A 12,546-nucleotide genomic window follows, 5' to 3' on the forward strand; every position below is an offset into this window, starting at 1 on the left:
TCATGTTACGTTTCAATATGTTGCATCAATGTGTGTTTTTCCTAGCACTACGGCGGTACAGTGCAATTTTTCTGAAGAAATTTACATTTATATACCTTTAAGATATGCCTAAGACCGAGAATTAGTATAAATCCTGCAAAACTCTAAAGACCTCTGAGGGTTAGGTATCAGAAGTCATCGTTTCAAGATGGCCGCCCAGTTATCTCTCCAAGGCCGGTGGTGTCACGTCTAGTCCTTCTTCTATGTCCCTATGCCTGACAGCTCTCCGAACCTCTGGCTCAGTGTTGCTGCAGGACTGGTTTCTGCGGCGCGTACCGCGGAATTCGTCAGTCTCTGCAGGAAGCAGGTCTGGGATGCCGGCCCTCAGCCCTTCCATAGTAACGGGATAAGCACCCGTGGGTGGCCCTGTCCCTCGGGCGGGTTGCCCCCTTCCTTCCATCCTTAAACATGGCAACCCGCCGCCTCACCGAGGCCTTCCTGCTGCTGCGGAACAACGCGAGCCAGAGCCGGCAGCTTCTGGCCGAGCAAGTGAGTAATGACTCCTACGGCAGCCCTCTGCGATCAGCAGGCCATGCAGCGGTGAGTCTGCCTTCCTACCCCTCTATAGCGTGCCCAAGACCTCCTACACTTCATAGTGTGATTTCCGGTTTGCTGTGCTGTCCCATATCTCTGTAAGGCCTGCAAGTATGCCTACTTGCTAACTCCTCCATAGTTGCCGTGCCCTGCTACGCCTCCTTAGCAAGCATGCATGCATGCCTCCCAGAGCCTTTATAACCATCATAAAGCACACCCTCCAAGACACCCTCATTGCATGCCTGATTCCACAAATTCACGCCATGAGAGCTCGCTACGCCTCAGCGAGTTAGGCGAAGCATTTGACCTTAGTATAATTTAACCTGCCTATACATAAATATCGCTATAGGGTAGGTCTTTATCCTTAGCCAAAACACATTATTCCAAACTTGTTGCAGACAGTCCCGATGGATAGCATCTCTAAATGTATTTGGAAGGTTGCCTGTTCTTTCTTCCTACCTTCTGTAGCTTCTGCAGGTGAGATAGTTCCAACCTACCCAGAGAGGTAAACAAACCTATCAAATTTCCCTGATCCATTTAGGACGTTTTTATGTAATGGTATAAAATAGAAGGTTAAGTTAATGTCGATGACAAACTTATCCCACATCTTAACTGGGTGCGCCTTCAATTCCTCCTCTTTTATAGTGACCCTAATAGGGTTCAAGGTCCTCCAGCAAACCTACTGCCCTCCTTCTCAACCCATCTGCGGTGTGTATGGCCAGGGTACTAATGTCATCCTAACCCTCTGTATCTCACCTACTGGATGCCTTTACCTCCTTACCCCCTTTGCTGCTCTGTTACGCCAATCATGATCTCCTGCTAGTCTGTAACATGTCTAACCCTGTTTCTTTGCCTTCTACTTCACTGGAGAACCTCCTTCGGACACCAAACTCTGTGTAACATGCCCTACGCAGTACTCATCGTACATTTCTCTCTACAAATACATGTTGGAATGCCAGTATTTTCCTGCCTATCTATATCACACCTGCCAGGATGCCCACAGCATTATCTATACCTCTACAGTGTGCATTGTGAGTACGTCCGCACTTGGTTCTAAGGATTGCTACTTGTGTCCTCTGTCACATGTCTTTTACGGTCTTAAAAGCATACCTGTGAGAAGCGCTCCTAGTATTTTGTTGTGCCCGAGGCCCGTCAACTTGCCTACCCTTTTTTTGGCTTCAGTGTGCCCATACGTTCCAGCCCCTCTATAGCCTCCCTGTCGGGTGCACTTGTGTCACTTTCTTGAATGTCCAATATCTCCTACCTTGTAGCTCGCTTTCGTTATATCGTTTGGCTTCTTTATTCATGTGAGAGTGTTTCTACTATAGTACTTTTGGAGTACTTCCCTGCGATTCAACTTGGGGCGATGCCCTTTTTTGTACCCTACTGTGGCACAAAATTTGTTGTGTGCGCCCCTGTCTTTTTCCTTTCTAGAGTATAGACTGGTGCTTATAAAATTCAGTCTGGGCCCTGCAGATCGTGCCTGATAGGGGTCAACCTTCCTTGTTTTATGTATTGTGTGTCTGCAACATTTCCTTCCACATCTCTGAACCTGGTAAGCCTTTTGTCTCTCATCATGCTAGTATACACCTGCTTGTAGCTTTGGCACTCGTAGCCATTCATATCATATACTCCTTGTCCCCCTGCTGCACTCTGTCTCTACTAACAGTGCTTAATTTTTTAAAAATAAATAAATACGTAATAGCGCAGAAGCCCAAAGATTTCGTATGAGTCTTCTGCCCAATGTCTGGGTTGCCATGTATCAACACTGTAAGCTCTTGATTCCAACTAATGCCTCTTCACCCCCCCCCCACTCCCTATATTTCCTGCCTATCTTACTCTTGCAAGTTCTTTAATTTCTTTCTTAATTCCCCTGTTTCAGATTATGTTTTCATGTCTTTCTCTTCCTTCATTTTCTGTCTTGTACCTCTTTTACTCTCTTGTCCTTGGTCAAAGTTTTACAATGAAAAATAAGTCCTGGTCCCCAAAAATGAGTGCCGGCGATCACTACTTGTAGCCATTGACACAAATTAAGCACTGTCCTGCGGGATGCTATATCATCCTATCCCTGTATCACTTATGTGCAGCTCCATGTCCTGAGTGTCCCTGTCCTCAGCACTTTAGTATGCCTGTGTGCCTAACGCTTCCTCTCGCTGGAGGCCCTTGTCTTACCCCTCCATCCCTTTATGATGTTTTTTACCAAACTTCTCCACCCTTCTATTCCTGAGTAGGGAAAATGTCCTGTTTCCACTCTCTAGTGCGTTTGCCCTTCAGCCATTCTGTTGTTTGCTAGATATGAAGGCTCTTTCTTACTGCTTCTCTACAGTTTACGGGTGGTAGTGGCTTAGTCCTCCTATCAATCTATATTGTACCCATGTGGGCTAGTCTTCCCTCCTGCTAATCTCGAATGTGCTTGCTGAAATTCTTCTAGTACCAACCACTCCATAGAGCCATCCATCTACCCCACAACTCTGTCCAGTGCACCATGCCCTGCGGAGTTCCCATATGTCACGCATTCTGGGTTGTCTTGCTCTCCTGTAGTTTGTGTGTGAAGGTATGTGTTTGTCAAATCAATCTGTAATGTTGTGGGCTTTCTTGACACCCATCCCCTTTACTCTTGTGCTTCTATTCCACAACTCAGCTATAGTGCACCAGTGTCATGCCTCAGTACAGCCAACCTGTGTAGATAGCCCTTCTCCTGCCACTCTTCTAGGGGTCTGTGTTTGCTGTCCAAACTTTCTAGAGAGAACCTGAGGGAATGTTTGCTCTTCAGTGCACATGTGAGGGTACGCCCTGGAGTGTGTCTGCAGGGGTACTCTGCCTTTTCAACGTACCAAGAGATGTGTATCTGCCTTCATCTCATCGTTTTGTGTGAACAGTGATGCAACATCTTTTCTACCTCTCTCTACAGCACTTCAGCTGCCCTGAGGTAGCTCTCACACTTCAGTGGGTATTTTCAGCCTGTCCACTGGTCTTTTTAACATGTCTGTGAACTGCTCCTTTCCTCCAGCCTATCTGCACCACACTTCGGATGTGTCCCGCTCCCCGCCCATAAAATGAGCCTAGTTAGGTGCATATGGCAAGCCATGGTGAGAATTGTCTTCTTCCAGGATCACTATATGTCACTATAGAATGCCACTGGATTCAACTTGCCTCACACCTCTCTATAATAGGCTTACAGGGAGAATTCTCTCTTGCCCTTCTTTGCTTGCCCGATTATCAATTCTGACATCTTACCTCTGTGTAGACCATACATTGTTGTTTCAGCCTCCTTTCCATATAGCACACCAGTTAGTAGAGCATGATCTTACACTTTACAGCGCTTCTACATGGATGTTCCTGCCTCCGGATGTGCTGTAAGAATATGTAGTTGGTCAGCTCTTCCCTCCTATCTCCCCTTGCGCTTTGTCTACAGAGAAGAACATTGACCTGCCACTCAAATATAACAACCTATTTTGATGGGATAAGTGCTCTGGGAGACAGTGCATTTCTATCTCGTGTGACATCTGTGTACCCAAGGGAGTCTTGGAGACCATTGACCACCCATCTCTAAAGCATGCGTGTGCAGTGACGAGCACCTTTTACAGTCTGATGTGGTGAAACAGGATTTTTGTTGATTTCATAGCAAAGATTAAAGAGCTGACACTTTGCACTGGTTGCTTGGGAGGACAAGACTCTTAACAATATATGTGTATATACGGTCTGTAGGTTGCTGGAGAGATGATTTTGCTATGCCTTATACCACCTGCCCACCTATATATGTATGACGGGGCTGACACCAGCAGCAGACAGAACTAATATCTGCTACACAATGATCTTGGCCCATGACACCTGCTACTGTAATACGTGTAGGGACTGTCATCTTCTACAGGATGCACTGGGGTATCCGACACCATCTGTCTGTTCATTTTATATGCCATGCATAAACGGGAGCTGGCTTTCTGTTAGGTTAGCATGTGGAAATAAATACCTCTTTCTGTGAGTCATAATCTATCCAGTGGCTGGCTCAATGTATCTGCACCCTTCCCCATGTAATAAAAAAACCTTACAGAAGAAACCTATCCTCTTGTGAAACACAGAAGACGCCTTCAACACTTAGCAGGACGCGTCTTTTCTCTAAAGTCTGGCATGCAGAATCAGACCAATTTAGAACGCATCATATCCTTTACCTTCACTGCCAGCAAAACACATTTATTTCAACAGTGTGCGAGTAGAACTGTCACAGGAGGCTTTGCAAGTGATCAGATGCCAGTCTGTGTGCTAGGCGATTGATAAAACCGAACTGCTTAATTAAAATAAAAAGGTCTGTTTATTAGCTTCTCGCAGTCTGTAGGAAGCAGTCACTCATTTTAAAACAAAAAATGCCATGTTCCATATAAAGTCAATCAAAATATTTCCCCCTTTTTATCCAGCACCATTGTTTGAAAATGGTTTGTTCTCTCAGTCCATGCCTACTTGAGCAACGCGTACATCCAACAATTTAACAACTTTTTGTGTACTTGATTTGAGGTTTGTAATTCAAAAGACACCCCCATGTTTTTTGGCAACGGGAGATATGTGGTGCTGTTCACTGCTATACATGTGGTCCACTCAGACCTCTCTGACTACCTAAGAGTAAACATTGTCTTTCTTGCTCCCCGTACAGTGGTGTCAAAACGTGACGATAATGGGCAGATACCTTCTGTAGAAATCCCATTTCACTCTTTGAAGTACATCCTTCAGTTTTGCCTTCCTGAGTAGGCTACGGGAAGACTCTTTACCTTTGTGCACATCGGGCTCTACTTCGTAGACTTAAGCAAATTCGCAGCGCAGCTCTTCAGATTCTTGTGTTTTATTTTTTAGAAAGAATCCTTTTCTCACTGTCTTTCTCGAACCAAGATATTGCAGTTTAAGTCCATCCACGCTGTCCACATGGCGTTCCATTCTCCGGTCCGTCTGTCCTCACTTCCAGTGTTTCCACTTATACTCAAGATCATGCTTCCAGATTTCTCCACTATAAACTCTCAATTAGCCATGTCGCACTAGGTGGTAGATCCTTCTTTGAGGTTCATGATAATCTCCAGAACTCCCTTGTCCATCCAAGAAGTGAATGACCTGCAACAGTTCCACAAATAAGTGATTACTTGGCTTTTCTGTGGTGAGCCTTACTTTTTATTTACCATTCTGACTCCTTCTGGTGTATCCACCTTCAGGCCTTGTCAGTGTCTTGGGAGTGCTCTTTAAAATACTTTTTGTTATTTGGTCATCAAGAGTGTAACACATTTTCTTTTCAAAGGGCCTTTCAATAAAAACCACACTCTTATTATAATATTCTGTAGAATGATAATTATTCACCTCGTTATTCTTTTTTTTATTTTTATTTAAAAAAAACCTTGTGCTAAATGTTATACTAATAAGAGTTTCAACGCCAAGTGGACTCTTGAGACCTCCACTTCCCAATATACTATCAATTTTCAAAACTTTTCACATTTGTGCTTTGTATTTTGAGAAGGCTTATAACATATTTCAAGCGAGTGACATGGTGACATTTTGAGTATTTTTCAAATTCTCACTATTTTCAGTTGCATAGTATTCTGCTTTTGATATCTGATTCGCCCCTGTCCCTTTTTGTGATGGGATTATTTTGTTTATTAAAACATATAGTTTTCAGTGTGTTGCTGTTTTGTTCTCAAATCTTTAATAATGCCTCTGCATATTAATTGGGAGTTTTGCCCCAATTGTTCCTGGATGTCCTCTTAATCGAATCATATGTTGCCTTCTATAGTTTTGTGTGGTTGATTTAAAAAAAAAAAAAAAAAACTGCCAGACGGTCTTCTTCAGTCTTCTATATATATAGACCACATCCCATATACATTCCTTTCTCACTTTGTAGGTAACCACACCCGTTATAGGTAACTAAAACATAGTGTTTGATAGATTTCTAGACTTGCCGTTTTAAAGATGTTGCGTTTCTCCTTGAATTTGAATTTTCCTTCTGACCTGATCTCGCTCTTGGTGTCATGCAATGCACAAGGCCACATTTTGATAAACACATGGACCATTTAGGCTGCATACTTCAAAATGGGGTTTATGGCATAATTTTATTGTTTTTCAGTATATTCCCAAAATTGCCCCAACTAATTTAAAAGTATCATCCATAGTTCCCATGGAATGGTGACAGCCTTTACGAAGTTTGCTGTGTGGTGTTGCATGTCTATAGATCTTATTTAGTGTTTAGTGTGTTTTTTTTTTTTTTTCCATTGTGTGCAAAGTCTGGCCTATTTACTACATCTTTGTGCCGTTTGTGAAGCAGGCATGCAATGGTTTAGAGGGCACACAAGATATAATGCAGTTTAATTTTAATTTCTGGTATTTACATAGGGCCGCCGGCTTTATAACAAAAGCAGATTTACTAGCTAATATTGAACAGTGTGGAGTGCGTGACTGTCAATATAGACTTTTCATCCGTTGTCAAAATGAAAAAATATGAGAAGGGTGAATGTGAGTATTTTCTGCCGGGATATGTGCCATAGAACCTCAACAAGAAACTTATTTGTCATTTTCTTATTTTGGAGCAGTGGTGATTAAAGCTGGCGTGGGAGTTCATCCATACTCTGGAGATATTGGAAAGAATGTGCGTTTGCAGGTTTTCGCCAGGCATTTAAAAAAAAAATCTTGCAGCTAGGGCTGGGTTTGGCTCTGGGTAATATAAGATAATATACTTCCTTGAAAAGAAAGTCAGATTCCTGGGTAAGGACTATCTTGCAGATGAATTGATAAGTGTTTATAAAGTAACTGGCCCGGTATGGGGTGCTAATTCAGCTAAATGAGATTAGACTAAATGTGGCAGAACGTTTTGATTTCTTCGACCGGCCACAGAGTGGCATTACCTCTGTCAGTGTGTGGTATTGCATTTGTGTGAAATCAAGCGGTTTGTTTTGTTTTGAAGGTGATGCAACCAAGTAGTGGGTACATTTTTATGAAGTAGTGTGTATTTGCTGTTCATTTCCACCCCCCCAGCTTTCCAGCCTAACTTGGCGCATGACAGTGTGTTTGTTTTCCCAATTCAATTTGAACATATGCTTTCCGTAAAAAAAAAATAATTCTCGCAGGCCTGCCCACTTTTAGGACACAACACTTTTGATGCATTGGCCAGCAGACTGGTGTGTTGTGTTCATCATTGGAATTGTAGTCTCGTAAGTGCTCTGCCTGAGCCTTCATGAGCCCTTGATGGTTCTTTTTCTACCAAAGTGTATGCATCCACCGTGAATGTGGTTAGTAAAGTTTAGAGAACACAGCCATACTACAGTTGACTGTGAGTACTTCAAAAGTTGCTAATAATAAGGGTATGGATCCATTGGTGCTACTTTGATGGAAAAGGGAATTTTGTTCTGCCGATAACTTAGGGGGCAGGAGAAGAAGTTATGATGAAACTTACAGATTGATGGATCAAACTTGTCAAGTGTTCCAGCTCGTTTCACCATAGTGGCTTTGACTCCTAACTCAAAACTTCAAATCAGCAGTTGTGGTACATTTTTTCAAGAGCCCACAGCTGCCCTGTCCTTCCAGCTGAACTGACACCCAGTCTCCCAACCCCCTGTCTTTTTCAAAGCACTTGAAAGAATATTGTTTAGTCACCTTTCTCCATATCTCTCTGTCTGCCTTCCTACTTGTCTCCAACCAGGCTCTCAGGCATTCTGCTCCATCAAGGCTGCCATTGTCTCCTACTTGTCTGCACTTGTAGCATCTCCACTATTCTTGTTCTCAGAAAATCGCTATTGCATTTGGGACATACCCTTTCTTCCTCTGCATCACTGGTTCAGTTCTTGGCTGTATTTTATTCTCTATGCCCTGGTGCTCTTCTCACTTTTTGCCCACACCCCTACTAATGGGTGTTCGTCAAGGGCCAGTTCTAGATCTCCCATCGCTTTTCTCCAGACATTACCTCCTTCAGTGATGAAATGACCCTCTTTGGTTTCTTGTACCACAGCTATACAGACAACACACCAGCATTCATACCTAAAGTTTGGACTGCCATTCCACACTGGTTGACCCTCTGAGCAGTCATGCTCATAAATCCTCATAAATGGAGATCGTTTCTTCTGGTCTCCTCTGGTCAAACCACCCTTCCAGTGTACCCTGAAACTGTATTCCTTCAACTACTGATGGGAGTCTTGGAAGGGAAACTTGTAGTGATATTTAACAACTTCAGAATGAGATTCAAGCCGATCTCCTAGCAACTTGCATTGCAGCTACACATGAGGTATCGATAATGAGGACGATCTACCCTTCCCTCCCTTTATACAGTCAAGTCCATCAACTTGTATCGTCCACCTCTCCCCGCCATTGGCTTCATGGATAATCCCTTTCGTTCCCTGCAGACATGCAATTTACTGTCATCAGTCTCACTGGCTATCATTAAACGAATATTACACTTTACCCCGCACGCTTTTACAAACCGTGCCATTACCCCGCATTTTTTTACTCCGCAAAATCTTTTACAACGCATTTTCCATTACAGCGCAATTTACTATTCTAACTCCACCGGGGCGTTGTAATGGTGAATGCATTGTAATGGTTTGCGTTGTGAAAGACTTTGCGGAGTAAAAAATGCAGGGTAACTGTATGTATTGCAACGCAGTTGTTGTAAAGGATGTTTACCTCATTAAACAAGCATCGGCAAATCCAGTAGGTCTCACCCATGCACGAGCTATTGGCTTCGCCAATATGTTTTTGCCATGTTGTATACCAGCGTGGCTGCTGTTCGCAATGGCTAACAGTTAATGGCATAAAGGAAAGTGGCTTAGAGTGTCATAGAGTGGAATGGCGAAGAGTGGCAGAAAGTGTCGTGTATTGAAGTGGCATAGAGTAGAGTCATGTAGAATGGCATACATTGGGGTGGCACAGACTAGAGTGAATTGATGTAAAGTGCATTGGCATATTGCAGAGTATAGTGGCGTAGAGTGCAGAAGCTTAGAATTCAGTAGTGTACAATGCAGCATCGTAGAATGCAGTGCCAAAGATTAGAATGTTACACTGTAGAGTGGTGCAGAGTGCACTGGCGTAGAGTGGAGTGATGCAGACTGCAGTGGTGTAGAGTAGTGGTGAGAAGAGTGGCATAAGATTCAGCTGCATACAATGCAGCGTCATAGAATGCAGTGGTGTAGATTAGAGTGGTGCATTGTAGAATGGTGTGGTGCAGAGTAGAGTCGTGCAGAGTGCACTGGCGCAGAGTGCACTGGCGTAAAGTGGAGTGATGCTGTGGAGTGAATTGGCATAGAGTGCAGTACTGCAGAGTAGAGTGGCGAAGAGTGCAGTGTTGCAGAGTAGTATGCTGTGGAGTAGAGCGGTATAGAGTGCAGTGGTGTAGAGTAGATTGTTTCAGAGTGAATTGGCATAGAGGTGAGGGGTGCAGGGTAGAATGCTGTTGCGTAGAGTGAATTGATGTAGAGTAAAGTGGAGCAGAATGCAGTGGCATATGGTGCAGGGTAGATTAGAGTGACGTACAGTGGACACTCAAGGGCTTAGAGTTGGGTGTTACAGAGTGAAGTGCAATGGTGCAGAGTGTATTGGCATAGAGTGCAGTGGCGTAGAGTAGCATAGAGTGGAGTTGTGCTGAGTAGAGTGCAGTGACGTAGAGTGCAGTGGATTGGAATGGTGTAAAGCAAAGTGGTGCATTGTAGAGTGCAGTGGAGTATGCACGGTGTGGTAGCACACTGTCATTACAGCCAACACATTTTCAATTGAAACAACCATTACATTTCCACAGACATAAAGTTTTTGCTAATCAGACTATACAGCGCACATATGATAATGTGTGGAATTGGTATCACCTAGTGTAATGACTTGTTTTGATCATACTTTACAACACATTTCAGAAGTAACAAAACTGTGCTTCATTTGTGTTCCGAATTCTGATATATTTTGAAATACTTGCTCAGTTCATTTAAATGTTGTTGTGTGCTAGAAGAGAACGAACCTTTTCCTTGCACAGTATCCAGCAAGATTGTCACATAAATCCTCTCACTTTGTACTCAGAGAAAGAAAAGTTAACACCAAGCTCCCTTGGAGGACGGAGCGTGACATTATACTTCCATCTCTGAATGCACAACAAATGTTACAAGATGAGAACAAGATTAACAGGCCTGTTTGCAGAAAGGAGCACTCGTGAAAGAATACAAGGAGAGTTGGTGGAAAAAGGCATTGGTCAGATTGAACTGTGTTTGCCCCGAATGCGTCTAAAACCAAAGCATTGGTGGTCGATCACCTGCACGTGTACCCTCTGTGGCTGTTTTTTGTTTTCCTCTATCTCCATGGGACCGCCGCCAGTTGAGAATAACATAGCTGTCATCATGTACCACAAGGTGTCAGGATGAGTAATCGCAGCATGTTGTATAACCTCCATCTGCAGAATAATACTCAATACCAGAACATCTTGCACAAAATGTTTCTGCCCAGAGCTCTATTTGTATGTTTGGACTAAAGTAAAGCAGCACCTAGACTTTTTTCGAGCTCAAATGAGGTGCCAGCCTTAGCTCATTCAAAACTAAGCTTTCCGGGTCAAATTTGTGTGACAAAGATTATAAATAAATGAGATCAGAAAAAATAGATCAGAGGCAGTACTTTTTCAGCGGAGATTTGCCTAAAGTGACACTTAATGAACCTGAGCAACAGGGACACATGCAAATTGAGTGTCGGGTAAGGGGAAATAAGTAGGGCGAGGGAGGAACTATGCAGCTTTAACTAAAATTTAATATCTCGGCTCTTAACCCTTCCCTTTTTGCTATTTTTCTCACATTTGTAATTCTTTTTTAAAGAGTCCATCAAATCCGGTTTGTGAGTTGTCCTATAGCCACAGAGGCTATTGCATAATAATATGATAGTTAGGGTGTTGTCCAAATGAAAGTAGGAAAGGGTGACGTTTTGGGCCTTTACAGACTTGCACCCGGTTGGCTCCAAAGTGAAGGTTTAGTAGTAGGGATCTCACATGGAAAGCCCTTGTACTTTCTTGCCTCCAAAACATTTGTTTTGCTATGACGAGGTGGCAATAATTTTCCAGTGGCCAACCTTCGGTGTTGTCTGCTATTGTATTGCACTCCAATTTCGAATGTATGGGATATAAGGCCATGCAAACCCTCATAGACTAAACATGGTTTTGACTAGGCCTGGGCGGTAAATTTTGTTCAGTTCGCGGAATTTGCGATATTATGACATTTTTGCGTTCCGTTGAGAGCACGAAAATTTCAAAACTTTCGCAACCTGCCGCGGAAGTATTTTTCTTGTCTGCGCTTTAAAAATGCATTCTCTCGCGCGCGGTCGCGACTTACCGGGTCCCTGCGTTCGCCGACGAGTTTTCCTATCCGTTCACGCGCGCCACAAGATGTTGGATTGTTGATAGCCGGTCGCGCTATCCCGCGAGAGTTTGCGATCGCGAACACGTCATTGCGATCGCGAACAGGAAATAAGCATCGCGAGCAGGATGGCCGCGCCCATTAGCGACCGCATGGGCAAGTTGGAGATATATTTCCCCGTGAGCATGCAAAACACATCGCAAACAGGCGGGAAAAGCAATCTCTGCATCTTTGCGAAAGTTTTGCATGCTCGCGGAGATTTTGTGCAATTTCGCGATAATTTGCAAAAGTCAATTTCGCAAATTCCGCCCACCCTTCGTTTTGACTGCAATCTTTTGTTTGACTGGTATCAAATAAGGCAACTGCTGGCTGCCTTGTAAGCTATACATGCTTGAGTTTGTACTGTGTCTTGGATTAGAGCCCCATGTAGTTCCTTTTGCAGTAGTTCCTGCAGGGGTGGACTACTGTGTGGAAGAGTGATTTGTTGTGGGTGGAATAAGGAACAGAAGCCGAATTCAAACTAGTATGTAAAGGAATAAGAATGCTGTTCTTTTGATGCCATTGACCCGAGGGAAGAGAATAGCAATCATTGTGGGATGGCTCTGAGGGAGCATCTGCGGAACCAGTGAAACAGTAGTGAAAT

General features: G+C 43.6%; 1 protein-coding gene across 2 annotated transcripts in view; it reads left to right on the forward strand.

Moving 5' to 3' along the window:
- Positions 1 to 250: 250 nt before the first annotated feature.
- Positions 251 to 12,546, forward strand: part of STX16 (syntaxin 16) — a 121,630-nt gene continuing 109,334 nt past the window's right edge. Inside the window, exon 1 of one of the 2 annotated variants that reach the window (XM_085619444.1) lies at positions 251 to 579. In XM_085619444.1, the coding sequence (XP_085475570.1) occupies positions 448 to 579 (132 nt within the window). In that variant the 5' untranslated portion in view covers positions 251 to 447. The remainder of the gene's footprint in view (positions 580 to 12,546) is intronic. The other variant, XM_085619445.1, reaches the window with a different exon arrangement.

Source organism: Triturus cristatus, chromosome 7 (genome assembly GCF_964204655.1).
Source record: "Triturus cristatus chromosome 7, aTriCri1.1, whole genome shotgun sequence".
Lineage (NCBI taxonomy): Eukaryota > Metazoa > Chordata > Amphibia > Caudata > Salamandridae > Triturus > Triturus cristatus.